This window comes from Nyctereutes procyonoides, unplaced genomic scaffold (assembly GCF_905146905.1).
Source record: "Nyctereutes procyonoides isolate TBG_1078 unplaced genomic scaffold, NYPRO_anot_genome, whole genome shotgun sequence".
NCBI lineage: Eukaryota > Metazoa > Chordata > Mammalia > Carnivora > Canidae > Nyctereutes > Nyctereutes procyonoides.
In genome coordinates, this window is record NW_026575133.1 from 17,486,385 (window position 1) to 17,512,683 (window position 26,299).

The window sequence follows — 26,299 nt, forward strand, 5'->3', positions numbered from 1 at the left end:
CCTGTGTCTCTGCCCCCCTCTCTCTCTCTCTGTGTGACTATCATAAATAAATAAAAATTAAAAAAAAAATTACCTATTTCAAAGAACTCTAGGTTAAATTCTATCAAAAGGGAGAAATATTTTGTACAGTACTCACTTTCTAATTAAGTTCGTAGGTAAAATTTAACCTTAATACCTTGAGCTTCCTTTATGTGAAACATCACTAAATTTTAAAAGTTGCCTTTATTCTACAGTTTAAAGAGTGTGAAGCCAAGGTCAATTATCCCTGTGGGGGATTGTTTAGCTTTGCACGAAAGACTCAGAGTAAATTTTATGGTTATGTGCACTACATTACCAAAAAAAGATGTTAAAAAGACAGACTCGGGGCACCTGGGTGGTGCAGTTGGTTGAAGGTCTGACTTGTGGTTTCAGCTCAGGTTGTGATTTCAGAGCCCTGAGACCAAGCCCCAAGTCAGGCTCCACACTCAGTGAGGAGTCTGCTTGAGATTCTATCTTCCTCTCCTGTTTGTGCTTTATCTTGTTCTCTTAAATAAAGTCTTTAAAAAACAAAAAACAACAAAACCCCAGACAGACTCAGGGCATTAGATGCAGGAGTCCCTGAAAATAGTACCAAATCCTGTGACAGAATAACAGGAAAAAGAGCAATTATGGCTCATCAGAATTCCAGGAAAAAAGGGAGCCACACCATCTATCACAGTATCAAACCATGTATCATATTATCATTTTACTAACTTAGACCCATCCAATAAGTTTAAAAGCAAAAAGCTGTTAATGAAGATATTTTTAAGCTATCTACAGAGAGATCACTATACAAACTTTAACAAGTCTCAGAAAATATAAAAAGTATTTTTGGCTAATTTTTTCCCAAATCTGAAAATAAAAGGGAAAAAAAGATGACCTATAGATCCCTTTTCAAAAAGGAACACTAATAAAAAATTAAAGGTAAGTTGTAAATCTCACTTCTATTAAGAGGTTCTGGTTAATGTTTAAATTTTGAAACCACCTTTGGCCTGCGTTCAGTTAATATGGCATGATAAAGTTTACCAAAAAAATTATTCATTAAGTAATTACTCCATAATCATCCCTATACCAGCCTATCAGTTCATGTGTCTTAATAACAAATACACTCACAATCCAATCAACACTTTCCTTTGTTGGGTTTAATTTTGACTTTGTGTCTATTGCCCCTTATGCCGATATCTTTCCTTCTGTTTAATTCTTAGCCTAATAGATTTTTAAAATCTCAGTAGCTAAGAAATAAAGTTCAAGAAGTCTGAAAAAAATAAATTAGAGGGTTATTTGTAAATGTAAATGATCTATAACTCCCAGTGTTGCCCTAAAACACTAAATATTAACATTTGCAATATCCTAAACCCAGTGAACGTTTATGAGAAATTCAAGAATCAGCTTAACTTTTTTAAGATTTTATTTTAGAGAGAGAGAGAGATGAGAGTGGGTGCGCACATGTGCGCGAGCGAGGGAAGGGGCAGAGGCAGCAGCAGACTCCTCTCGCTGCTGAGTAGGGAGTCAGATGCTGGCTCAATCTCAGGACCCTGATATCATGACCTGAGCATAAGTCAGATGCTTTAACCCACTTAGCCGCTCAAGTGTCCCTCAGTTTTATTATTTAAAGCTGGAAATAAGGGATAAAAGAAAAACCTAAATTTTACTGAAAGAAAAAAGCAAACAGAATTTGAGGTCAAGGATTCTCACTCTAACCTGAAATTATTAGTGGAAGGATAGTGGGTGGCTCAGCAGTTGAGCTTCTGTCTTTGGCTCAGCATGTGATCCCATAGTCCCGGGATCAGGACTTCCTGCATGGAGCCTGCATCTCCCTCTGCCTATGTCTCTCTGCCTCTCTCTGTGTCTCTCATGAATAAATAATAAAAAAAAAAAATTGTTAGTGGAAAACTTCTACAGATTACCAGTCATTCTTCAAAGGCAAAGACGATTTTTCTAATTTTTTTTTAAATTTCTTATTTATTTATGATAGGCACACAGTGAGAGAGTGAGAGAGAGAGAGAGAGAGAGAGGCAGAGACACAGGCAGAGGGAGAAGCAGGCTCCATGCACCGGATGCCCGACGTGGGATTCGATCCCGGGTCTCCAGGATCGCGCCCTGGGCCAAAGGCAAGCGCCAAACCGCTGCGCCACCCAGGGATCCCCGATTTTTCTAAATTTCTATATGAGGCTGCTTCAACCTATTATCTCTTCGTTTGCATCAACATAGATGGAACTAGAGGGTATAATGCACAGTGAAATAAGTCAATCAGAGAAAGACAATTATCATATGGTTTCACTCATATATGAAATATAAGAAATGCTGAAAGGGACCATAATGGAAGGGAGGGAAACTGAGCGGGTAAAAATTAGAAAGACAATCCATCAAAGACTCCTAACTCTGGGAAACAAAGGGTTGCAGAAGGGCAGGTGGGTGGAGAGATATGGTAACTGGGTGACAGGCATTAAGGAGGGCATGTGATAAGTGCTGAGCATTATACTGTATGTTGGCAAATTGAATTTAAGTAAAAAAAAGTATGCTGTTTTACCTTCACTTGATGATGTCAGCATGTAGCTGTAAACATGTTTTTAAACTTAATATACAAAGCAACTGCCATCAGTTAGGCTCTCACTGAATAGCACTAAAGGAAAACTCTTGCATTTATGGATGAAAGAACTAAAAGCTTACAAAGTAGTTACTGTGCTATATACCGTGTTAGCAATAAGACTGGGACACACCAATGACACTCTCTCGAACTTTCACTGTTTAAAGAAATCTCCACGTTTATATGCTGGTATTCTGAACTTGACAATGTTTCAAGAATAGTAACATCGACATAAACACTATCCATGCATTTCCAGGAAAAACGAAATTTCCAGGTAGATTCTTCCTTGTTTGTACATGTTTGCCTGCTGCAATGTAAAAAAGGATTTTAGTTCTTTGTAAGATTTGCGAATTACTCAGCACCTTCACTGAACTTGAAAGACTGAAAAGGAAGAAAAAAAAAAAAAGAGGCCAATCATCACTTTTCTATTTTTGTAATGATGAATAAAAGTTGAAAAGTAGTAGTACAGAGACTAAACAGGCCTTATTCACACGGAGATTGCTCAGTTTTACTGTCAACGTCTCTTGAACCTTAATCTTTCCCACGAGATCAACTGTGCAAATAGAAAGTTGTAGTCTGTAGTTGGGAAAGCTACACCCACGATTAGTGTACCAACACAATCTTTTTTATTTTTTATTTTTTGATTTTTTTGATTACCAGCACATTTTTTGAAATACTGTTCCACTGATTTACGGCACGCTTTTCTTACAAAAAAAAAAAAAAAAACTTCCAGCCCATCATTCGGTAACAAGTAAAAAAACGCTCTAGCATCAAGGCACATCACACACACACACACACACACACACACACACGGAGGAAACTGCCAAGCGCCTGGCACTATACACCACTATCCCCCATAAGGTCACAAAACGAGTAGGTCAAAGGGGGGGTGAGGGGGGGCAGATTCTAATCCAGGCGCTCCGAATCCAAATCCAGGCTTCTTTACTCGAAACAAAAACCAAGACGTATAAGTCAACGTTAGCTGCAGTTGTTAGATTGCTAACAGCTAAGCGCTCGCGGCACCTGCGCTCTACCCGGGCTTGCTGCGGGGGGGGGGGGGGGGGACGAGCAAGACACAGGCTTTCTCATTCCCCTCCTTGCTCGCAGTTTGATAGGCACGAATTTGAAATGTCCTTACCGGCCAGGGCTCGTCGGATCCCTCGATGTCCTTGGAAGTAAAGGCGACATAAAAACCAAGAACACTCATTTCTCGGGAGACTCCCCCCACCCCACCCCCCAAAAAAATCCCAAAGAACCGTCTTTAAGTTACTTAAGATCACAGTGACGGAAGAAGTTGTTTGGAAAGAGTCGCCCCAACAGTTAAAGCACAAGACCCACAGTCAACCTGGGGGGGGGGGGGGAGAGAGAGAGAGAGAGAGAGAGAGAGAGAGAGAGAGAGAGAGAGAGAGAGACGGGCGATGGAGTACACGAAATCTGGCCGAGCAGGTGCGGCTCGGCGGCCGCTCGCGCCGGGAGGGGCCAGGCCACCGGCCCCCTCCCCGCTCCCCTCCCGGCTCCCCGGCCGCGGCCCCCGACGGAGCGAGGGAGGGAGGGAGGGAAGGAGGACTCCTAACTGCGCCCCCCAGCGCTCGCCGGCCTCCCAGCCGAGCCGAGCCGGGACCCGCCGAGCCGCGGGGGCGGTGAGCATCCCTCCGCCCAGACACCGCGACTCTCGGCGCCGGGCGGCCGAAGCACTCACCCCACTTCTCCGAGCCCCGGGCCGCGCCCCTAACGAGGCCGCTGAAGCTCCGGCTGAACGCCTAATCTCTCCATTGTGGGCTCCGGTAGACCAGGAGGTGGGCAACGGGGCGCGGGGAACAGCGACCAGGGGCAGGGCCGACACCGCGCTCCCTCCGTCTCCGCGTCCCCAAACCCCCGCGGAGCTGACACATCAACAAAGATGGCGGCGACGCCGAAGCCGGCCCCGCTACAGCTGAGGGGGCGGGGCTCCCCGGAGGAGCCAATCGGCGAGTCGCGGGCGGTGTGACGCAACGCACCTTCGGTGGGCGGGGCCAGGGCGGCGCCGCCTCCTGCCCCCGGAGTCCCCAGCCCCGCGCTCGGACGCGCTGGGCATCCACGCCCGGGCGGACCTGGCTCGCGGGCGATCCTGCCAGTCCTGTCCTGTCTCTCCCGCCCCAAGCCAGGACGCTCTCATTGGCTAGAAGCCCACCTCACCCTTGACCCCTCTCGTATTAGTCAGGGGCATAAAGCAATAAAAGAATTCGAAATTGTGACTTCCTTGCTCCGATGCGCAAACCTTGCACCTGACCTAGGCGGCATCAGCAGGAGCAGTTTACCTGGTCGCCTGACAGTTCATCCCTGGGACAGCTTCTGAGGGTTTCCATAACACCGCGTTCCTGTCTACAGCCTGACGCCCACTGCCATTGTTTAATAATAAACTATTCGTGCATTCGTCTCTGGCACCAGACTTGTGAGAGCCTTGAGCGCAGGAAGTGTCCTCGCCTGGTTGGGTGTGATCCTGGAGACCCGGGGTCGAATCCCGCATCGGGATCCCTGCACGGAGCCTGCTTCTCCCTCTGCCTGTGTCTCTGCCTCTCTCCCTCTCTGTGTGTCTCTCATGATCAAATAAATAGAATCTTAAAAAAAAAAAAAAAAAGGATGGGGACTGACATGCAGGAGCTGCTCAATAATTACCAACAAAAAGTGTATTGCATACGGTTGCCTGATCGGGTTTCAGTCTGTGAGGGTTTTGCAAATCTGCGCTGTCCAGTGGTGATGTTCTCTGGTTTAGGGCTTCCTACTCACAACTCATGAGTGAAAATAGTAATTCTGTCAAGTTGTCAACGTGAGAGTTTGTAAAGCAAAGCTTGTTCCTGTTATGTGAAGCTTCTTTGATACCAACTGCTGGGAGAAAAAAAATCACTAGAAAAGTTCAACATTGTGTAACTTTGTTCCTCTTTCCTTTTCAACAGGAAATCGCGCCTCCCTCCTTAAATGAAAATACTGCAGTAAAACACACTTTGCAGTTAAAAGTGTTTTTGACGGTGAAGAAATGATTTGACTTTAAATTTGATCAAACATTCCCTGTGAGATATATTATTCCAAGGGGGGGGGAGTAAGCCTTTTTCTCAACTCATAGTTTCAGTAATAACATCCTTATTGTTATTTTTAAAATATATATATATTAGTATAAGCATATAAGTATTTATGGTTCTGGGAACCAAGATTTTCAGTATTAGATAAAGGAAATATAAATACAAAATCAAACAAGTTAAGTAAAAATTCTGAAACCCTAAATTTGAATTTAGAAATATCAGCATGAACTCATGGTCCTTTTTTTTCTTTTTAAAGATTTTATTTATTTATTCATGAGAGACACAGAGAGAGAGAGAGAGAGAGAGAGAGAGGCAGAGACACAGGCAGAGGGAGAAGCAGGCTCCATGCAGGGAGCCCCATGTGGGACTTAAACCTGGGTATCCGGGATCCTACCCTGGGCCCAAGGCAAGTGCTCAAATGCTGAGCCACTCAGGTGTCCCATACTTTTTTTTAAATTAGAAGTCTGTCCACTGAAAAGACCTGGAATATCATTCAACATAATGCACATCCTTTTCTCCATCATTTCTAAGTATGTTTTCCCACAAAAAGTCACTTGGACTCCCCTTGTAAAATCAAGGGCAGATTCTTAGTCTGGGGCAGGAAAGGTGCAAGAAAATCTAAGACATGTTGGTTGTAGCAGAAAGCAAAGAAGAAAAATAATAGTTGTGTCAAAGACTCAGGAGCCAATTCAAAAGTGTGCCCACCGGCCAAAAGACAATATAGCATTAAAAAAATAATAGCAATTGAGACTCCTCTACTATGTCAAAAATTAATGTGTATTGGGATTCCCTGGGTGGCTCAGCGGTTTGGCGCCAGCCTTTGGCCCAGGGCGTGATCCTGGAGTCCTGGAATCAAGTCCCACATCAGGCTCCCTACATGGAGCCTGCTTCTCCCTCTGCCTGTGTCTCTGCCTCTCTCTCTCTCTCTCTCTCTCTCTCTCTTTCTCTGTCTCTCAGGAATAAATAAATAAATAAAATCTTTAAAAAAATTAATGTGTATTGATTTTTCAAAACATCATTGGTCACCTTGGGAGGATGCCAAAGAATCATCACAGTCGGGATCCCTGGGTGGCGCAGCGGTTTAGCGCCTGCCTTTGGCTCAGGGCGCGATCCTGGAGGCCCGGGATCGAATCCCACGTCGGCTCCCGGTGCATGGAGCCTGCTGCTTCTCCCTCTGCCTGCTGTGTCTCTGCCTCTCTCTCTCTGACTATCATAAATAATAAATAAAAATTTAAAAAAAGAATCATCACTGTCTGAAAAGTAAAAGAATCAAGTATCATAACTTTCTGTTACAAACTGAATGTCACTCGGAAAGTCAATGTGGAAAGGTTATTTAAAGAATTCCAGGGAACCCTGGGTGGCGCAGCGGTTTGGTGCCTGCCTTTGGCCCAGGACGCGATCCTGGAGACCCGGGATCGAATCCCACGTCGGGCTCCCAGTGTATGGAGCCTGCTTCTCCCTATGTCTCTGCCTTTCTCTCTCTCTCTCTCTCTCTCTCTCTCTCTCTCTCTCTCTCTATCATAAATAAAAAAAAATTAAAAAAAGTCTTTAAAAAAAAAAGAATTCCAGATAATAAATACAGAATATAGACTACCAGGTATTTGCAACCCCTTTGAAATAATGGATCTAGGATCGAAAGGATCCGACTGTGGCATTGTAAATGTCAATATCCCAACGAGTGGGGCTGAGATTGGAGGTGCATTTGGAGGAGAAAAGCACACTGGTGGTGGTCGGGAGTCCGGGAGTGATGCCTGGAAACAGTACATGGAAAGATCCACTTGTACTATCAACTACAGTAAGGACCTTCCTCTGGCTCAAGGAATCAAGTTTCAATAAAGGTGACGGTAAATCAGCATTACTTCAGGTCTTCTAGGCATTCTTGCAGTTCTTTGTTCTGAAGAAGACGAAGAAAATTAAGATTTGCCCTGAATAAATGCATCATTTTGATTTTAAAAAAAAGGATCATCAGAGAGTCTAGAATCATTAGACAAAAAGCCAGTGGAAAACTTTATAATGGATTAATGGGGCTGACAACACTGGAACCTGTTAGATGAATTTTAATAATTCCCCAAAGAGAAACAATGAGATATTAAGTATCTTCTGATGTGAAGCACTGGAGGAACACAATACCACCTGTGAAGTATTCTTGCCACAGGGGATATGCTCAAAATTTAAGAAAAACTGCCATTACTTCAACATATAAATTGTAAGAACGGGATTAAAAGGAAATCTCTTTTTAAAATACATCACTGAGGGATCCCTGGGTGGTGCAGCGGTTTGGCACCTGCCTTTGGCCCAGGGCGCGATCCTGGAGACCCGGAATCGAATCCCACGTCGGGCTCCCAGTGCATGGAGCCTGCTTCTCCCTCTGCGTATGTCTCTGCCTCTCTCTCTCTCTCTCTCTCTCTCTCTGTGTGTGTGTGTGTGTGACTATCATAAATAAAAATTAAAAAGAAAAAAAATAAAATAAAATACATCACTGAATACAAAATAGGATCTTGCTTGGAGCCTGACTTGAGCATACCAATTATTAAAAATCATCTGAGACTCTGGAAATTTTAAATATTAATGATATTAAGAAATTGTTAAAGGTGGAATAAGTTTTTTTTGGAATAAGTTTTGATGATGTTTTTTAAAGTTATGATCTTTGAAAGATACATATGTATAGAGATACAATGTCCCCAAAAGTAAAAGTGACTAAAAAAAACCCAAATAAATAAAAATAACCCCACATTGATGGGAATATGTCAAAGGATAACAAGAGCCAACTAAAAGAGCTCCCAATGGCCAAAGTTGGAAAAATTTGAGCAAGAAAATAAGGTAGTGTTGGATTACAACCCAAAGCATAAAATAAACACCAGTTCATACTAATATATTTACAGTATATATGGTCATATATATAACGGAGAAGAGACAAATCTCCCATGCAAACAAATCTGAAATAATTCTAATATCCGGCCCTCAAAGAGGGGGAGCATAACTTCTTTCTTAGGTGTAAACTGTGTTTAATGACTTCCTACCAAAGTATACAATAAGCAAAGGGAGGGAAAACGCAACTAATTTTAGAAACTGAAGAACACCAGTCAGGTGGTGGTGTCTTGAGCATGTTTTAAAGGTGTGTGTAAAAAAAAAAAAAATTAAAAAAATAAAAAAATAAAGATGTGTGTAAAAGTTGTGTCTTTTGTGTTGTGACTTTGTGTCATTGTGTCCACAATGTCAGCTTTATTCAATCATAAAATACGGTTAGTACAATAGCAAGCAGGTTCAGGATTCTAAACTCAATGACATTTCACTATGTATTTAACTTGGCTTCATATACATTACACAAAGTACAATACAAAGTTATGCAACAAACAAGATACAATAAGGGTAAGAAGTTAATGAAACAAAGCAAGTCAGTCTGTGAGCACAGTTAAGATGAGGACTTGGTCAGGTGTGGGCCAGCTCTAGGCACTTACTGCTTAATGTTTAAAAAGTGGAGGAGCTTTATTATGTTGGGAGATCAATCAGGCAGTCTTTAGCAGCAGTTGCCTTTTGATGTGGTCAGATGAGGAAGGGTCAGCGCTCAGAGTCTGGCAGTTTGCTGCAGAAATCCTCCCTTTTTACAGTTTGTTTATTTATGTATTTATTACTTTTTTTTCCTTTTTACAGTTTAATCAGTCTTGAGCTTTGCAGGCCTCTTTTGGTTCTAGTGATTATCAGCTCCTAGTTCTTCCAGGCCTTATGGGTTATTAGTCCTTAGTACTCCCCGTCTATACTAGTTTTGGTGATATCTGGACATAGTTGCTTTTCTGATATGTCACTACTTGACACGAGGGACACCATCTTGCTCCCTACAGGTGGAAAACATCAACTGTCATGAATCATGTACTTGATACGGTGCTATACAGATGGCACTTTACCTCTATAGCCTTCCTTCCAAAACCCTTACCTCCAGTCTTATGAGAAAAACCTCAAACTCCAACAGTGGGGCATCTTACAAAATACCTGACAAGTATTTCTGGAATCTATCAAGATCATCAAAACAGGGAAAGTCTGAAAAACTGCCATAGCCAAGAAAAGCCTAAGGAGACATGACAATTAAATGTAATAATGTGGTATCCTGAATGGAATTCTGGCTCAGGAGAACAATAGGTAAAGCCTCCGGAAATCTACATAAACTCTGGACTTTAGTAATAATGTATCAATATTGGTTCCTTCGTCGTAGTTAATGTATCCTACTAATGAAATATGAATAACAGAGGAACCTGGGTGTGGTTAATGTGGGGAAACTCTGCGCCCTCTTCTCAATTTATTCTGTGAATCTAATACTGTTCTTAAAAAAAAAAATCTATTACAAAGAAAAAAAGATGCAGGCCAGAAATTGCTTCCGAACAACGGGAACAACGTGTTTTGAGGTACAGACGCGAGCAAGACTGATGCTGGTGAATTGACAATGTTGAAATTAGGTGATAAGTTTTTCTCTTGACTTTGAAAGTTTCCTAGTCCAAAGAAAAGAAAGGGAAGGGGAAGGGAAGGAGAAAAGAAAGGAAAGAGAAGAGAAGAGAAGAGAAGAGAAGAGAAGAGAAGGAAGAAAGGAAGAAAAGAAATGAAGGAAGGAAGGAAGAAAGAAAGAAAAGAAAGAAAGAAAGAAAGAGAAAGAAAGAAAAAGAAAGAAAGAAAGAAAGAAAAAGAAAGAAAGAAAAGTTAGTTTTACAAATATTTGAGCAGCATCAACATAGAACCAGGTGCCCGTAGTCAGGGGGGAAAAGTGATCACCTGTGCTTAGTTTCCAGGCGGAGGTAGATCAATCTGGAAAGCCTCGTAAGATGTTAAGCGGTTAATGCAACCCAAGTGACCACTGCAGAGAGTCTGCGTCTTTGCGCTCAAAACTCGCCCCGGCATCCGCAGGGCCACCTACCGGGGAGCAGCCCGGAGAGCTCTACGCTCCGTTCTCTGGGCGGAGGAACTCGGCGAGCGCGCAGCCCTGGGGCACGGCGCGGAGGCCGCAGCGCGCGGAGGGCGCGCGAGGGCATCGCAGGGCGCACGTGGGCGCGGAGTGCGCAGGCGCAGCGCTGGCGCGGGGCTGGCCATTGGAGGCGAGGTGAGCGCGGGGAGCGCCTCCGGCCGGCGAGGCTGCAGGGCCCGGGGCGGGCGCCACCACGGCGGGGCTGCGGAGGCGGCTCGGGGCCAGCGGCCCTCCAGCCTCTAACCAGGTCAGGGTTCCTAGGCGCGTGGGGCGCGTGGGGCGCGGGGAGTGGAAGGGGCTGCGTGAGGGCTGCGGGGCTTCGGTCGTTGGGCGCCAGACGTTGGGCGCCGGACGTTGGGGTCGGGCGTTGGGGTCGGGCGTTGAGCGGGCACCGGGGGCCTGGAAGTGGGAGACAGGATGGAAGGGTGGAGGAGCCCTTGGAGCCGAGCCGGGGCTGGGAAGGGCAGGCCTAGGGCTGGAGGTTGTGGTGGGGGAGGGGCGAAAGGAAAAAGAACTGAGCCCCCTGGGCCTGGGGGCGGGGGGGGGGGGCTGTCGCAGGTTTGGAAAATATTTTGTACTTCCAGGCATGACTTTGCAAAGTGTGAACGTCCGCTGGCATCCCAACAGAGGAGCTCTTTGCTCTCTTGTCCCTGAAAGAAACTAGTTTGTGGATTCGGTCAGTGCTTGCGTTTTAACTCAGAGCTGCAGTGCAGACAACACTAACACTTAATAGTGTCCTTAACTTCCTACCTTCTGTGGGAAAGGCAGGTGCAGCACGGCTTTAGCTAGATACGGTAAGCCGGCTCTGGTTCATTTTGCAAGTGTTTGTAGCGTGTCTGCTGCTGTGTGCCAGTCGGATTTTTTTATTTGGGTTCCTGCTATAAACATGCTGGCCCTGTTTGGCCTCTGGAGTAGGAGAGGATGCTTCTAGTTCCCTTGTTGAGTCCTCCAGGTACTGCATGGGAAAGGACCTGGATTTTTCAGCTCAGCTGTGCAAGAGCGCTCGCCCTGGTGGGGTTTGGCAAGTTCCTCCACCTGCTCAGGTCTCACTTATGTGGACGAATAAAGGAAATAGGAATATTTTATTTTTTATTATTATTTTTTCAGGAATACTTTAATCCTCATTATTTCAGTGTGCCAAAGTAGTTACACATGAGTGGAGGAGATTCTTTGTGGGAATGGCATAAAAGTAAAGTTTGAAATGCTAGCTGCCTCTTAAGAACTTAGTAAGCACCAGCTGCTGTGCTAAGTAGATTACATACATTCTTGAATTTAATCATCACAGTTAAGTGTTATGAGGAAGTTACTAAGATTGGGCCGCATTTTACAGAAACTCAAACCGAGAAAGATGAAGGGTTTTTTTTTTTTGTTTTTTTGTTTGTTTGTTTTGCCTCAGATAACATAGCTGAATGAGGAAGATGAGACTCTGCTTACATTTGGGTATGACCCATTTTAAAGCTCACGTGTTGCTGAACCTTTGAGCTCCATAGCTTTAAAACTGAATGCTTCCGTAGGTGTGGGGTTTGGTAAGTTCTTTATAGATCTTGGATAGCAGCCCCATATCTGATAAAGCATTTGCAAATATCTTTTCCCATTCTTGTTTTTTTCGATTATTTCTTTTGCTGTGCAAAAAGCTTTTTATCTTAAAAGATAAATGAACTTTTGGACTTAGTTTATTTCTGCCTCTGTTTCCCTTGCCTTTGGAGACGTATCTAGTAAGTTGCTGTGGCTCACGTCACAGAGATTGCTGCCTGTGTTCTGTAGGATTTTGAAGATTCCTATCTCACATTTGTCTTTCATGCATTTTGAGCCTATTTTTGTGTATGCAGTTTCATCCTGCATGTGGCTGTCCAATTTTTCCAACACCGTTTGTTGAAGAGACCATCTTTTTTCCTTTGGATATTCTTTCCTGTTTTGTCGAAGATGAGTTGACCATAGAGTTGAGGGTCCATTTCTGGGTTCTCATTCTGTTTCATTGGTTTTAAGAAGTTTCTTTTTTTTTTTTTTTAAAGATTTTTATTTATTTATTCAGTCAGAGAGCGAGAGAGAGAGGCAGAGACACAGGCAGAGGGAGAAGCAGGATCCATGCAGGAAGCCTGACGCGGGACTCGATCCCAGGTCTCCAGGATCACACCCCGAGTTGCGGGCGGCGCTAAACCGCTGCGCCACCAGGGCTGCCCTGTTTCATTGGTTTATGTGTCTGTTTTTGTGCCAGGACCATACTGTGTTGATGATTACAGCTTTGTAATGTAGCTTGAAGTCTGCAATATAGTTTGTGATGCATCCAGCTTTGGTTTTCTTTTTCAACATTCCTTTGGCTATTCGGAATCTTTTCTGGTTCCATAAAAATTTTAGGATAATTTGTTCAGCTCTGGGAAAAATGTTAATGGTATTTTGATAGGAATTGCATTGAATGTGTAGATTGCTCTAGGTAGATATTTGTTATTCCAATCCATGAGCATGGAACGTTTTTCCATTTCTTTGGGTCTTCCTCAATTTCTCTAATAAGTGTTCTATAGTTTTCAGAGTACAGATCCTTTACCTCTTCGGTTAGCAGCAATGTCCACAATAGCAAACTATGGAAAGAGCCCAGATGTCCATTGACATTTGAATGGATAAAGAAGATGTGGGAGGTGTGCGTGTGTATGTATATACATATATATATGCAGTGGAATATTAGCCATCAAAAAAAGAAATCCTGCCATTTACAATGATATGGATCAAACTACAGGGTATTATGTTAGTGAAATAAGTGAATCAGAGAAAAATAATTATGCTTTCACTCATGTGGAATTTAGGAAACAGAAGAGGAGCATAGGTGAAGGGAGGGGGAAAAATAGAACAAGGTGAAATCAAAGAGGGAGATAAACCATAAGAGACCCTGAACCATAGGAAGCAAACTGAGGATTGCCAGGTTGTTAGGGGGATGAGGTAACTGGGTGATGGGCGTTAAGGAGGGCACGTGATATAATGAGAGCTGGGTGTTATATGCAACTGATGAATCACTGAACTCTACCTCTGAAACTAATAATACACTATATGTTAATTGAATTTAAATAAAAAAATAAAAACCTCAATGAACTGAATGTTTCCTTTGAGTAGCCATTCTCACTGAATGCGTGTGGTTACCAGAAAAACAAAAACAAACATTAGAGAAGAAAAAAAAAATCATAGCTAAGTGTCTGCTGCAAGTACTTTTGGTAGTAAAAGAATTAACTCACCGTGGTAAAAATTAACTTTAGCTTCTAGTCTTCTGGGAAAGAAGGAGAAGGCTTACAGTCACTGGTTGCAGGTGTATCCTGGGATGCTTTTGACCAGATGGAGGAGGGGTAACAGGATTCCAAGGGAGTAAAAGACAGGGCTTGCCCCTTAGCTTCCTGTTTTGTTGGTGTCAAATCATGAAGCACAGAACAAAAGTCAAGACCTTATTTTTGCCTGTAGAACTATGATAGTTACTTCCATTCCACTGGTCTTTTATTACATCAGTGATTCCTTTAACATGAAGAAATTTGGGGACCCTCCTAATTAACCTCTTATGTTAAATATCTAATCATTGTGGATATGGGAATAAGTATTCATCACCAGCAGCATGTAAAAAATAGTAGATTGTATATGGGGGAACTGTTTTAAAACTGAGTAGGATTAGCCTATGAGGTATCATGACTCTTGCAGCAATGTCTGTAACACCCCTATACCTGTATACCAGAAGGAAGCAGACCAAGGTGGGAAAGCACAGCATTATGGAATAGTGTCTGCCCATTCCAGATTCAGATATGCCCAGTGGCTGACATAGGATAAAGCCAAGCAGGGACCATTTCAATTTCTTACAGGTGTTTAATGTTGAAATACATTTTAGAATTCAGAGGACTGTAAATCAAAAGAAAGGCCATTTTTATGTGATAACACATTTTAAAATTCCAAAAGAGGGGTGTGATCCTGGAGACCCGGGATTGAGTCCCACGTCAGGTTCCCTGCATGGAGCCTGCTCCTCCCTCTGCCTGTGTCTCTGCCTCTCTCTCTGTATCTCTCATGAATAAATAAATAAAATCTTAAAAAAAAAATTCCAAAAGATGTTAGGTTAACTGCAAGTTTTACGTATACTCACAGTAGTCCTGGCTGCTATTCCAGAAGCTGGTACATAAGGGAAATAGTGTTCAAAGTAAGGGGTAGTATAATGATTATTCCGGTCAGCTGTTGGCTCACATCTGCAGTCCAGTGTTCAGTTAGGAGAAGGATGTCTATCTATGTGAGGGTTTCTAATGAACTAGAGAAAGTCCAGACTTGCGAGGACTCTCAAAGATGTTTATAACAGCTGGTGAAGGACCTGGAACAAAGTGGAAATGGTAGATATCTCAGATATTTGAAAGGTTATGGTTACAGGGCAGCAACAGGAGTCAGTCAATTGGGAAGTGAACCATTTTATAAAAATGCAGTACAGTTGGCTGTCTAAAATTGAAGTTATAAGCTTCTAGCTATAGAACAGGTCTACATGTCTGTTTGCCCTGGGCGTTGTAATGAAAATTCCTGAATAGGGTGAGGCAAGTGAGGTGTCTTTCTAACCTACATATTCCACTCTAGGTGGAGCTGCTTTTAAGCTTAAATCTTTATTTGGTGCTTAAACTTCTACATTGGGTTTAAGACTGATTTTGGTTTTTTTTCTGAGTCAAACTTATTTACTAATTTTTGGACTTTGGAGGAGTAGATGTAAGACTTGAAATTCTGCTATTAAATTGGAGAAAACCTCATAAGGTGATGTAATTCTGTATTTAAGATTGCCACATGTAACTTTAGACCATGAATTTCATTTTCACTCTCCAGATTGTCATGAAAACAGTGCAATAATGCACTTTAAATAGTTTCATGATATAATTATCTTTTTAATGCCTCATTGTACAAAACACTATGTTAGGTGCTATGGGAAACCAGGGTTTTTGTTGTTAATGTTTTTAGTAAGACCTGGTTCCTGCACAAGCTACTTAAAATCTAGCATGTAGACATAACTGTCTATGGCTATGATACAGGATAGAAAGCTGTGAATTGCCTTTCCATCAGCCTTACTGAATAAAGACAAAGGAAAGGCTATTTCAAGAGTTATGTGTTGAGGGTCCCAATGGTGTCTTGAAGAGGACCATACCCTAATTTTGTGTTTTTTTTTTTAAAAGATTTATTTATTTATTTATCATAGAGAGAGAGAGGCAGAGACACAGGCAGAGGGAGAAGCAGGCTCCATGCTGGGAGCCCAACGCGGGACTCGATCCCGGGACTCCAGGATCGCCCTGGGCCAAAGGCAGGCGCTAAACCGCTGAGCCACCCAGGAATCCCCCTAATTTTGTGGTTTTAATATTACTTAATCCTTTACTTGGTTTATTTTTTTAAAGATTTTATTTATTCATGAGAGATAAAGAGGTAGAATCATAGGCAGAGGGAGAAGCAGACTTCCTGTGGGGAGAGCCTGATGTGGGACTCCATCCCAGGGCCCCAGGATCACGACCTGAGCCAAAGGCAGAGGCTCAGCCACTGAGTCACCCAGGTGTCCCCTTTACTTGGTTTGAAATTAACAACACTTAAGGGAAAATAGCTTACTTTAAATGTTAATATTAATATTTTAGTCTTTAAAATGCCTTTTTCTATAAAAGTAATCTTTAAACACTTGGAAAATGAAAAAGACTGTAAAAAAGATTCATCAGCCTACTTACCCATTAACACTCGTCATTATTTAAAATTTAATGTATTTCATTGATCTTACTTATTACATGGAGAGGTTTTTCTTTTTTGCAGTTATTCTGAAAGTAGTGTTTCTGATTTTCTTCATTTCTATTCTAACATATTGTATAATTTTGGAAACTAGGATTCTAAATGGTAGTGTTAATATTCTCTCTGGTAGAGAGATCACAGTTAACCTTTTTCTTCACAATTTTTCTTTTACTATATTAAATAGGATCTTTAGATGTTCAGGATTATTATTATTTTTGATGAGGGGCAGGGTGGAGGGCAGAGGGACAGGGAGAGAGAGAATCTTAAGTAGGCTTCATGCCCCAGGAGCTCCATCTCACAACCCTGAGATCATGACCTGAGCGGAAATCAAGAGTTGGACACTTAACCAACCAAGCCACCCAGGCACCCCGATTTTAATGGGATGATTTCTAGATGTAGAGTTACCAGATGAGTGGCTAGGAACATTTTTAAGAATACACGAAAAACCTGGGTGACTGGGTGGCATGATCCGTTAAGTGTCCAACTCTTGGTTGCATCTCAGGTGGTGAGATCCAGCCCCTTGTCGAACTCCCTGTCAAGTGTGGGGTCTGCTTAAGGTTATCCCTCTCCCTCTGCCCTTTGTGTGCTGTCTCTCTCTCTCTCTTGTGCGCGCTCTCTCAAGAAAATAAAAAGAATACATGTATACCTTAAGTGTATATATCTATTGGGCCCCTAGGTGGCTCAGTCAGTCGAGTGTCTGCTTTTGGCTCAGGTCATGATCCCAGGGTCCTGGGATCTAGCCCTGCATCCTGCTTTTTGCTCCGTGAGGAGCCTGTTTCTCCCTCTCCCTGCTGTTCCTGCTGCTTGTGTGTACACATGTGCTCTCTAGCAAATAAACTTAAAATATATATATATATATAGACATGCAGATGTGTATGTGTATATCCAAACTGTCTTCCCATAAGAACATATTTATATTCCCTGCAATGAGTGTCCATTTTACTTTCCAAAGATTTTTATCTATTTTTTAAAGGTTTTATTTATTTGAGAGAGAAGGAGCATGAGCAGAGAGGAGCCGAGTGGAGCGGGAGAGGGAGAAGCAGGCTCCCTGGGAGCAGGGAGCCTGACTTGGGGCTCTATCCCAGGACCCGAGGATCATGACCTGAGCTGAAGGCAGATACTTAATCAACTAAGCCACCCAGGTGCCCCTTATCTATTTATTTGAAAGAGAACCTGTGCATGAGAGGGGTGGGAGGAGGAAGGGAGGGAGGGAGACAATCTCAAGCCAACTCTGCCCTGAACATGGAGCTCAACACAGGGCTCAATCTCATAACCCTGAGATCATGACCCGAGCTGAAATCAAGAGTTGGTCAGGTAACTGACTTTGCCGCCCAGGCTCCCTGATGGTGTCCTTCTTAATTACACTCATGCTGAGCAGAAAATAATAGTCATTTAATTTGAATTTTTTTTATTACAGATGATGTTGAATATTTTCCCCATATGTTTATCAAGTAATCTTCATGTTTTGTGCATTCTGTTCATGCCTCTTGCTCACACTTTAGTGGTATCTGTATCAATTGGGCTGCAAATAGCAGAAAACTTATGGGTTTATTTGATGCCACAGTGAGTCTATGCATAGACAGATCAGGGCTGGTGTAGCAACTCGAGGACACTGCCAGAGACATCAGGTGCTCTTTTTGGTTCTACTATCCTTAGGGTGTGCTCTCTTACTTTTTGTTTATTGCTTCCTGATTGTGTTACAGGAAGAAAGGGGTAAATGCAGCCAAAAATGTTCCTGTTCATCAGGAAAGGACAGAGCTTTCTGAGAAATTCAGCTCAGGAGAATTGATTATGGGCAGTATTGTCTCTAACTCAAGCTGCGAAATCAGAGGTAGAAGATGGCCTTTGGGTCACATAGTCTGCTATAGTATCTGAATGTTTTTACTATTTATCCTTCTTTTTAAAAAATTTGATACTGAATTTTCTGTCTTTTGTTAATCTTTATTTTCTGGCTTATTTGCTGTTTTTTTGTGATTTTTTTTTTGTTGTTTTCTGTAGTCATGTTTGATATTTCCTTTGTGATATTTTACCACTTAAAAAAAAAAAAACCCAAAACCCTTCACCCACTAATGTGGTTGTTGTATGTAGGCTGATTCTCTGGGAAACAAAACTTGAGATGGAGGTTTGTGTACTGTGGCAAGTGAATGTGTTTTGCATGGCATTAGTGTTTTTGGAGTTAGTTGAGGTGGCTTTTCTAGTCTAGTGTATGCCCAGTGTTGGAAAAATGAATGTTCTTGATTGTATTGGTCCCTACTAGATCAAGTTTATTGTGGTACTAAAATATCACCACTTGTTTTCTGTTGACAACTGTTAAGGCATGTGTGTCCTCACTGTGGACTGAATTTCTCTTTCGCTTTGTTTTATAGATCTGGGGACATTGGCTGCTCTCTCTCCTCCAGTAGTCATCAACGTAAAAAAAATCTTTGCCCCAATTGAGTTCTGTTTTATCAGTTATTAATATTAGTATTCCGGGATCCCTGGGTGGCGCAGCGGTTTGGCGCCTGCCTTTGGCCCAGGGCGCGATCCTGGGTCTCCAGGATCGCGCCCTGGGCCAAAGGCAGGCGCTAAACCGCTGTGCCACCCAGGGATCCCGAGAGTTCCATACCTTTGAGTGTGCCTGTGCATTTCTTTATTATTTCATTCTCTTTTCTGTATTGTCATGGATTAGGCTAGACCTAATTTAAATTGATAAATTAGAAGAAAATTTTAGGACACCAGGAAGAAGGATTTTTTGCTATTTGTTTATCTTTTATTTATTTATTTATTTATTTATTTATTTATGAATTAATTAATGAGAGAGACACAGGCAGAGGGAGAAGCAGACTCCATGCAGGGAGCCCGGTGTGGAACTCGATCTCGGGACTCCGGGACCACACTCTGGGCCGGAGGCAGACGCCCAACCGCTGAGCCACCTAGGCATCCCTGTCTTCCCTTTAAAACAATGTTAAATCACTTTTAGATACTACGTATTCCAGTTTAGCTCTCTGTGGCTCTTTTATTTTAATTTTTTTCCCCTGAGCAGTTTTGGGACAATAGGCAGTTTTACCTGCTGCCTACAGACAAAGCTGTAGGTCACAACCTCAGAAAAGTTGTTTGTCTGCTTTTATTACTTCCCTTGGGCAGGACACTTAGTATTCTTTAAGAGTAATAGAAAAACAAGCTGGCATAGGGTCTGGATAGAGGTTTCTCAAAGGCAATTTGTAACAATACATGTACCTTATTTTCAGAGAAAGGTGCATAAAGTTAGGTCTTTAAAAGCAGTAGCTACAAGTTATAATTTATGGAAGCTCAGCTGGAGATTATCAAAGCAAAGGACTTGGGAAAAACAGACCAAACAGAGGTCAGCTGAGGCAAACCCTAAGGGATGACTGGGAAGGAAGGAGTTTACCAGGCCAATGAGGAAGAGAGAGGGCACTGGGGAGCTGGATTCAGCGTATACAAGATCTTAGTGTTGAAAGTAGGAGTCGTAGAGGGATTCTGGAAGGCTAGAAAGGTAGGTGATGACCTGATGAAGACAATACCCTCTATTGTATTTCACCATTAAGTTGCATGCTCTGGGTTGGAAATATTTCTTTTAAAACATGAAAGTCCTTTTTTTTATTCCTGTTGTTTGAAAAGCTTTTTAAAGTAAAAAATGGTGTCGAACTCTGAGATTACTCTTTTGATGTCTCTTGAGTTAGCCTTTTGTCTGTGGTTGAATTGTGTGAAACTTGGGAGTTTATACTTACCAATAGAGAATCATTCTGTTTGTGTCTCTAGGCCAGGCTGTGATATCATGGTTACCTCTGCTTTGGAATTATTCATGAGCATTACTTGTTACATAAAAAGAAATCACCTGGGCCTGCAGTGCTTCTACTTTTGTCACTAAAAATTGCCTTTTAAATACACTTCTTCCCATAGACTTCTGTGAATGTTAAATTGCCACATAATATGATCTCAAGAAATAATTTGGAGGCATCTACGTGTAAAATGACAGAGCCATTTAATTTTGAGAAAAATGAAAACCAACTTCCAGCACCTGATTCTTTAAGAAGTCCTGGAGGACATGCTAACCACCCTAATTTCCGGTTGAAAAGCCCAGAGAATGGACATAAAAACAATTTTTTGCTTTGTGAGCAAACCAAACAGTATTTGGCTAGTCAAGAAGACAGTTCAGTATCTTCAAACCCTAACAGCATCAATGGAGAGGTGGTTGGATCCAAAGGAGATAGGAAGAAGTCAGCAGGTGAGTGAAAACTATAGGCTTACTAATTCTTGAGTCTGATAATTTCTTTGGCTTATTACAGGTATATGATCACACATCTGTGGGCTATTAACAGAACAACTAAATGGCTACCTTACAGTATTTGCATTTAAAGATTTAGAAAAGCCACATGCCAGATGGCTTCCTTTGACTAGTTTCATCACAAAAAGGATTTAGGAGAAGAGAATGTTTACAGATGAGCTTTCTCCCCACAGTGGGAGAACTAACTCTACTAGGGCTATAAAAAGGACATACTATGGCTTTTTAAAGATTGGCCGTATTTTAAAAATGTACAAATTATACGCATACAGTAGCTCACAAAGATATATTTAAGACGTTAAATTGTTTCATTAGATTTTTAAGAATTGTTCCTTTAGTCCTAATTCCAAAACCCTGGTTTTTAAGGAAGCTGGGCCTTCAGTGAATATATATATCAGATGGGATCTTTTAATGTAATGGTGATTGTAGTTCACGTGTTTGGCCCTTGGGCCTCTGGGGTTTCCCAAGAAAGGGGTCAAAACTGTTTTCCCAATAATATTAAAATATCATTGTGCTGACTTTACAGTGATGGTGCAGAAGCAAAGGTGAGTAAACCACTGATGCTTCATTAACTCCATTGTAGGTAGGGATACCTGCCTGGGCTAGTGGTCATTGGGTTTTTCATTGCTGTGAACTTGTAGTTAAGACAAAGCCAGAAATGCCTTTTTTAGGGATGTCCTTGACAGAACTCTAAGAATTATTACTAGATATTGATACTCGTTACAGTTTGGTATTTTGTGTAACACAGTGGGAATTACCCCTAACTTCTGCTTTATAGGCAAGTATGAAAAGCATGTGTGTGATTGAGCTGTGAGCTATATGGAAACTTTTTGTTGAAACATCATTTTTACTTGAAAAGAATGATAAAAGTTGGTTATTCAGATTTAGATATCTGGCATTCATTTTCTCAAAAATGAACAAAGGGAGGCTGTTACTTCAAGGAAAATACTTGATAGTATTCTGCCACTCCATAGGGACAGCTTTTCAATACTTAAACTTTTCTGGTGAGATGCAGTGGTGATCTTAACTAACACACATGATTTTTAAAATATTATATAATGAAATCTGTCCACATTTGGAAGATCTGCATAACTCAGAGTTTCTTAGTCTTTTCCAAATGACCAATGCAGGATGCATAGTCATGCATGGGTAAAAATCCACTCAAAGTGCAGGATAAATCAGTGGATTCCAGTGTCACATTATGAACAAGTCTTAGGTTTCACATTGCAACTACCAATTAAACTATCACTTGAGTTTTGGCATGATGTTAAAGGAAAATATCTGTAATTATCTGAGAAGGCCATTAAATACTTCTTTTTGCAACTACGTATCTGTGAGAGGCCAGATTTTATTCATATGCTTCAACAAAAGCAACACAGAGGATTGAATGCAAAAGCAGGTATGTGAACCAACTACCATTAGTTATACCTAAAGAAATGGGTAAAAACGTAAAACAATGATACTCAATTTTTTTTTTCTTTGGAAAATGTAGTTGTTTTAAAAACCATGTCAATGTAATGCATTTATTTTTAAATGTATTTAATTTTTAAAAGTTTAAAATTTATAATTTTAATTTGTTTTTAACATTTTGGGGGGCACAGAAGGAATGAGAAAATCTTAAGCAGGCTCCACACCTAGCACAGAGCCCCACACACGTTCAGTCTCAGGACCCCTAAAATCATGACCTGAGCTAATAAAATTGGGAGTTGGATGCTTAACTGACTGACCCACCCAGGTGGCCCTTAATTTCTAATATTAGTAAATATTTATAGACATAGACCATATAAATGAAATCTCTTTAAGGTTCTCAATTTCTAAGTGTATAAATGAGGCCAAGTTCAAAAAAGTCTGAGAACTTAGTGAATGGAGAAAAATTTACAGTAAGAGGAGTAGTAATTAAGTTTCAAACAAATCCTTATTTCTCATTAGGAAAATTAGGATGTTGCTTATTTCTAATGTAGGTTTAAGGCTATTTGGTATAGCTTTCTTATTTGAATATCTAATTACAGTATTATACATTTTCAGGAATAAAGTAATTTGCTTTTATATTTTCTCTCTTCAGGAAACTCAGTATCACCATTAAATGTTGGAAACAGTTCACCACCCAAAGAAGTAAGTAATGTAAGATTTTTGGTTTTTTTTTTTTTTTCTGTCTTGTGTTTTTGTTTGGGTAAAAGATTCTAAGCATGTATTCTGTTAATGTAGAGTCACTCAATTTTCAGATATTATTCAAGGTCAAGCTTCCTTTTCTTTATCCTAGTATCTTATAAAAACCATTCTTTTTAGGTAATTGTAGTAATGCTATACAGTTGTAAATGCAGCCTTATTTGACATGCAGAAATATTACCGATCCTGTGTAGCTATTCCCAGTTTCTCCCTGTGTGACATGCTGCAGAATTTAGTGTTTAACAGGATGGTGATGGTGATAACAGTCAAGATACAGAATATTTCCATCTTTCCCTTACATGCTGTTTATGGTTACGTCCATTTCCCTCTTGCCCCTACCACCTCCTTAAGCCATGGAGCTACTAATCTAATCTACATCCAAAAGTTTGTCATTTCAAGGATGTTATATAAATGGAATCCTTTTCAGTGTAACCTTTTGGGATTGGATATATTCACTCAGCATAATTCTCTGGAGATTCATCTAGGGTTGTTGTATCAATAGTTTTATTTTTATTGCTGAGAAGTAGTCCATGGTTTAACATTCACATATTGAAGTACATCTGCAGGGTTTTCAGTTTTTGATTATTACAGCTAAAACTCATAAACATTCCTGTCCAAGGTTTATGTGAACATAAGTTTTTTGTTTTTGTTTTTGCTCTGGGATAAATGCCCAGGTGTGCAATTTCTGGGTCATGTAGTATTGCATATTTAGTTTTTTTAAGAAGCTACTAAAGCGTTTTCCAGCATACCTATACTATTCTATGTTCCTACAGAGAATATTTGCAGTATCACACCAGCATTTGGTGGTGGTGGTGGTTTTTATTGTCCCCATTCTTAGAGGTGTATGGTGATATTTTGTAGTGGTTTTAATCATGTTCCCCTAATTGTTTTTTTTCCCCTAATTGTTTATAATAAACATCTCATGCATATTTGCCATCTCTGTGTCCTTTTTGGTGAGCTGTTTATTCATGTCTTTTGTCCATTTTTTTTTCTATTAACATTTATAGAATCTCCTTTATTTTTTTTTAATTGGAGTTCAATTTGCCAACATATAGCATAACACCCAGTGCTCATCCTATCAAGTGCCCCCCCTAGGTGTGCGTCACCCAGTCACCCCCACCCCCCGCCCACCTCTCTTTCCACCACCCCTTGTTCGTTTCCCAGAGTTAGGAGTCTCTCATGTTCTGTCTCCCTCTCTGATACTTCCCACTCATTTTCTCTCCTTTCCTCTTTATTCCCCTTCACTATTTTTTATATTCCCGAAATGAATGAGACCATATAATGTTTGTCCTTCTCTGATTGACTTATTTCACTCAGCATAATACCCTCCAGTTCCATCCACGTCGAAGCAAATGGTGGGTATTTGTCATTTCTAATGGCTGAATAATATTTCATTGTATACATAAATATACCATGTCTTCTTTATCCATTCATCTTTCGATGGACACCGAGGCTCCTTCCACAGTTTGGCTGTTGTGGACATTACTGCTAAAATATAAACGCTTGGTGTCCCAGCGTTTCACTGCATCTCTATCTTTGGGGTAAATCCCCAGCAGTGCAATTGCTGGGTCGTAGGGCAGATCTATTTTTAACTCTTTGAGGAACCTCCACACAGTTTTCCAGAGTGGCTGCACCAGTTCCCATTCCCACCAACAGTGTAAGAGGGCTCCCCTCTCTCCACATCCTCTCCAACATTTGTTGTTTCCTGTCTTGTGGCCAAGTTCAAAAAGGGTGTTGCCTGTGTTCTCCTCTAGGATTTTGATGGAATCTTGTCTCACATTTAGATATTTCATCCATTTTGAGTTTATCTTGGTGTATGGTGTAAGAGAGTGGTCCAGTTTCATTCTTCTGCATGTGGATGTCCAATTTTCCCAGCACCATTTATTGAAGAGACTGTCTTTTTTCCAGTGGATCGTCTTTCCTCCTTTATCGTATATTAGTTGACCATAAAGTTGAGGGTCCACTTCTGAATTCTCTATTCTGTTCCATTGATCTATGTGTCTGTTTTTGTGCCATTACCACACTGTCTTGATGACAACAGCTTTGTAGTACAACCTGAAATCTGGCATTGTGATGCCCCAGCTATGTTTGTGTTTTTTTTTTAATATTCCCCTGGCTATTTGGGGTCTTTTCTGATTCCACACAAATCTTAAGATGATTTGTTCCAACTCTCTGAAGAAAGTCCATGGTACTTTGATAGGGATTGCATTAAATGTGTAAATTGCCCTGGGTAACATTGGCATTTTCACAATATTAATTCTTCCAATCCATGCGCATGAAATATTTTTCCATCTCTTTGTGTCTTCCTCCATTTCTTTCAGAAGTGTTCTGTAAAAAAAAAAAAAAAAAAAAAAAAAAAAAGTGTTCTGTAGTTTTAGGGTATAGATCCTTTACCTCTTTGGTTAGGTTTTTTCCTAGGTATCCTATGCTTTTGGGTGCAATTGTAAATGGGATTGACTCCTTAATTTCTTTCTTCAGTCTCATTGTTATAGATATGCCACTGACTTCTGGGCATTGATTTTGTATCCTGCCACGCTGCCAAATTGCTGTATGAGTTCTAGCAATCTTGGGGTGGAGTCTTTTGGGTTTTCTATGTAGAGTATCATGTCATCTGTGAAGAGGGAGTTTGATTTCTTCTTTGCCAATTTGAATGCCTTTTATGTCTTTTTGTTGTCTGATTGCTGAGGCTAAGACTTCTAGTACTATGTTGAATAGCAGTGGTGAGAGTGGACATCCCTGTCTTGTTCCTGATATTAGGGGAAAGGCTCCCAGTGTTTTCCCATTGAGAATATTTGCTGTGGGCTTTTCATAGATGGCTTTTAATATGCTGAGGAATGTTCCCTCTATCCCTACACTCTGAAGAGTTTTGATCAGGAATGGATGCTATATTTTGTCAAATGCTTTCTCTGCTTCTATTCAAAGGATCCTATGGTTCTTGTTTTTTCTCTTGCTGATACGATGAATCACATTGATTGTTTTATGAGTATTGAACCAGCCTTGCATCCCGGGGATAAATCCCACTTGGTCATGGTGAATAATTTTCTTAATGTATTGATGGATCCTATCGGCTAGTATCTTGTTGAGAATTTTGGCATCCATGTTCATCAGGGATATTGGTCTATAATTCTCCTTTTTGGTGGGGTCTTTGTCTGATTTTGGAATTAAGGTGATGCTGGCCTCATAGAACGAGTCTGGAAGTACTCCATCTCTTTCTATCTTTCCAAACAGCTTTAGTAGAATAGGTATGGTTTCTTCTTTAAACGTTTGATAGAATTCCCCAGGGAAGCCATCTGGCCCTGGACTTTTGTATCTTGGGAGGTTTTTGATGACTGCTTCAATTTCCTCCCTGGTTATTGGCCTGTTCAGGTTTTCTGTTTCTTGCTGTTCCAGTTTTGGTAGTTTGTGGTTTTCCAGAAACGCGTCCATTTCTTCTAGATTGCCTAATTTATTGGCGTAAAGCTGTTCATAATAAGTTTTTAAGACCATTT

At 41.2% G+C, this 26,299-nt stretch overlaps 2 protein-coding genes across 2 annotated transcripts in view; one reads left to right on the forward strand and one right to left on the reverse strand.

The window, feature by feature from the left end:
- CCDC186 (coiled-coil domain containing 186) overlaps nucleotides 1–4,517 on the reverse strand; it is a 48,583-nt gene extending 44,066 nt beyond the window's left edge. The window contains exon 1 of the mRNA XM_055346337.1: nucleotides 4,305–4,517. The gene's annotated coding sequence lies outside the window, so the exon portion shown is untranslated. The remainder of the gene's footprint in view (nucleotides 1–4,304) is intronic.
- Nucleotides 4,518–7,281: 2,764 nt separating this feature from the next.
- Nucleotides 7,282–26,299, forward strand: part of TDRD1 (tudor domain containing 1) — a 53,221-nt gene continuing 34,203 nt past the window's right edge. Inside the window, exons 1-6 of the mRNA XM_055299889.1 lie at nucleotides 7,282–7,456; nucleotides 10,552–10,744; nucleotides 18,067–18,194; nucleotides 18,730–18,773; nucleotides 20,264–20,588; nucleotides 22,708–22,766. Of these exons, the coding sequence (XP_055155864.1) occupies nucleotides 7,282–7,456; nucleotides 10,552–10,744; nucleotides 18,067–18,194; nucleotides 18,730–18,773; nucleotides 20,264–20,588; nucleotides 22,708–22,766 (924 nt within the window). The remainder of the gene's footprint in view (nucleotides 7,457–10,551; nucleotides 10,745–18,066; nucleotides 18,195–18,729; nucleotides 18,774–20,263; nucleotides 20,589–22,707; nucleotides 22,767–26,299) is intronic.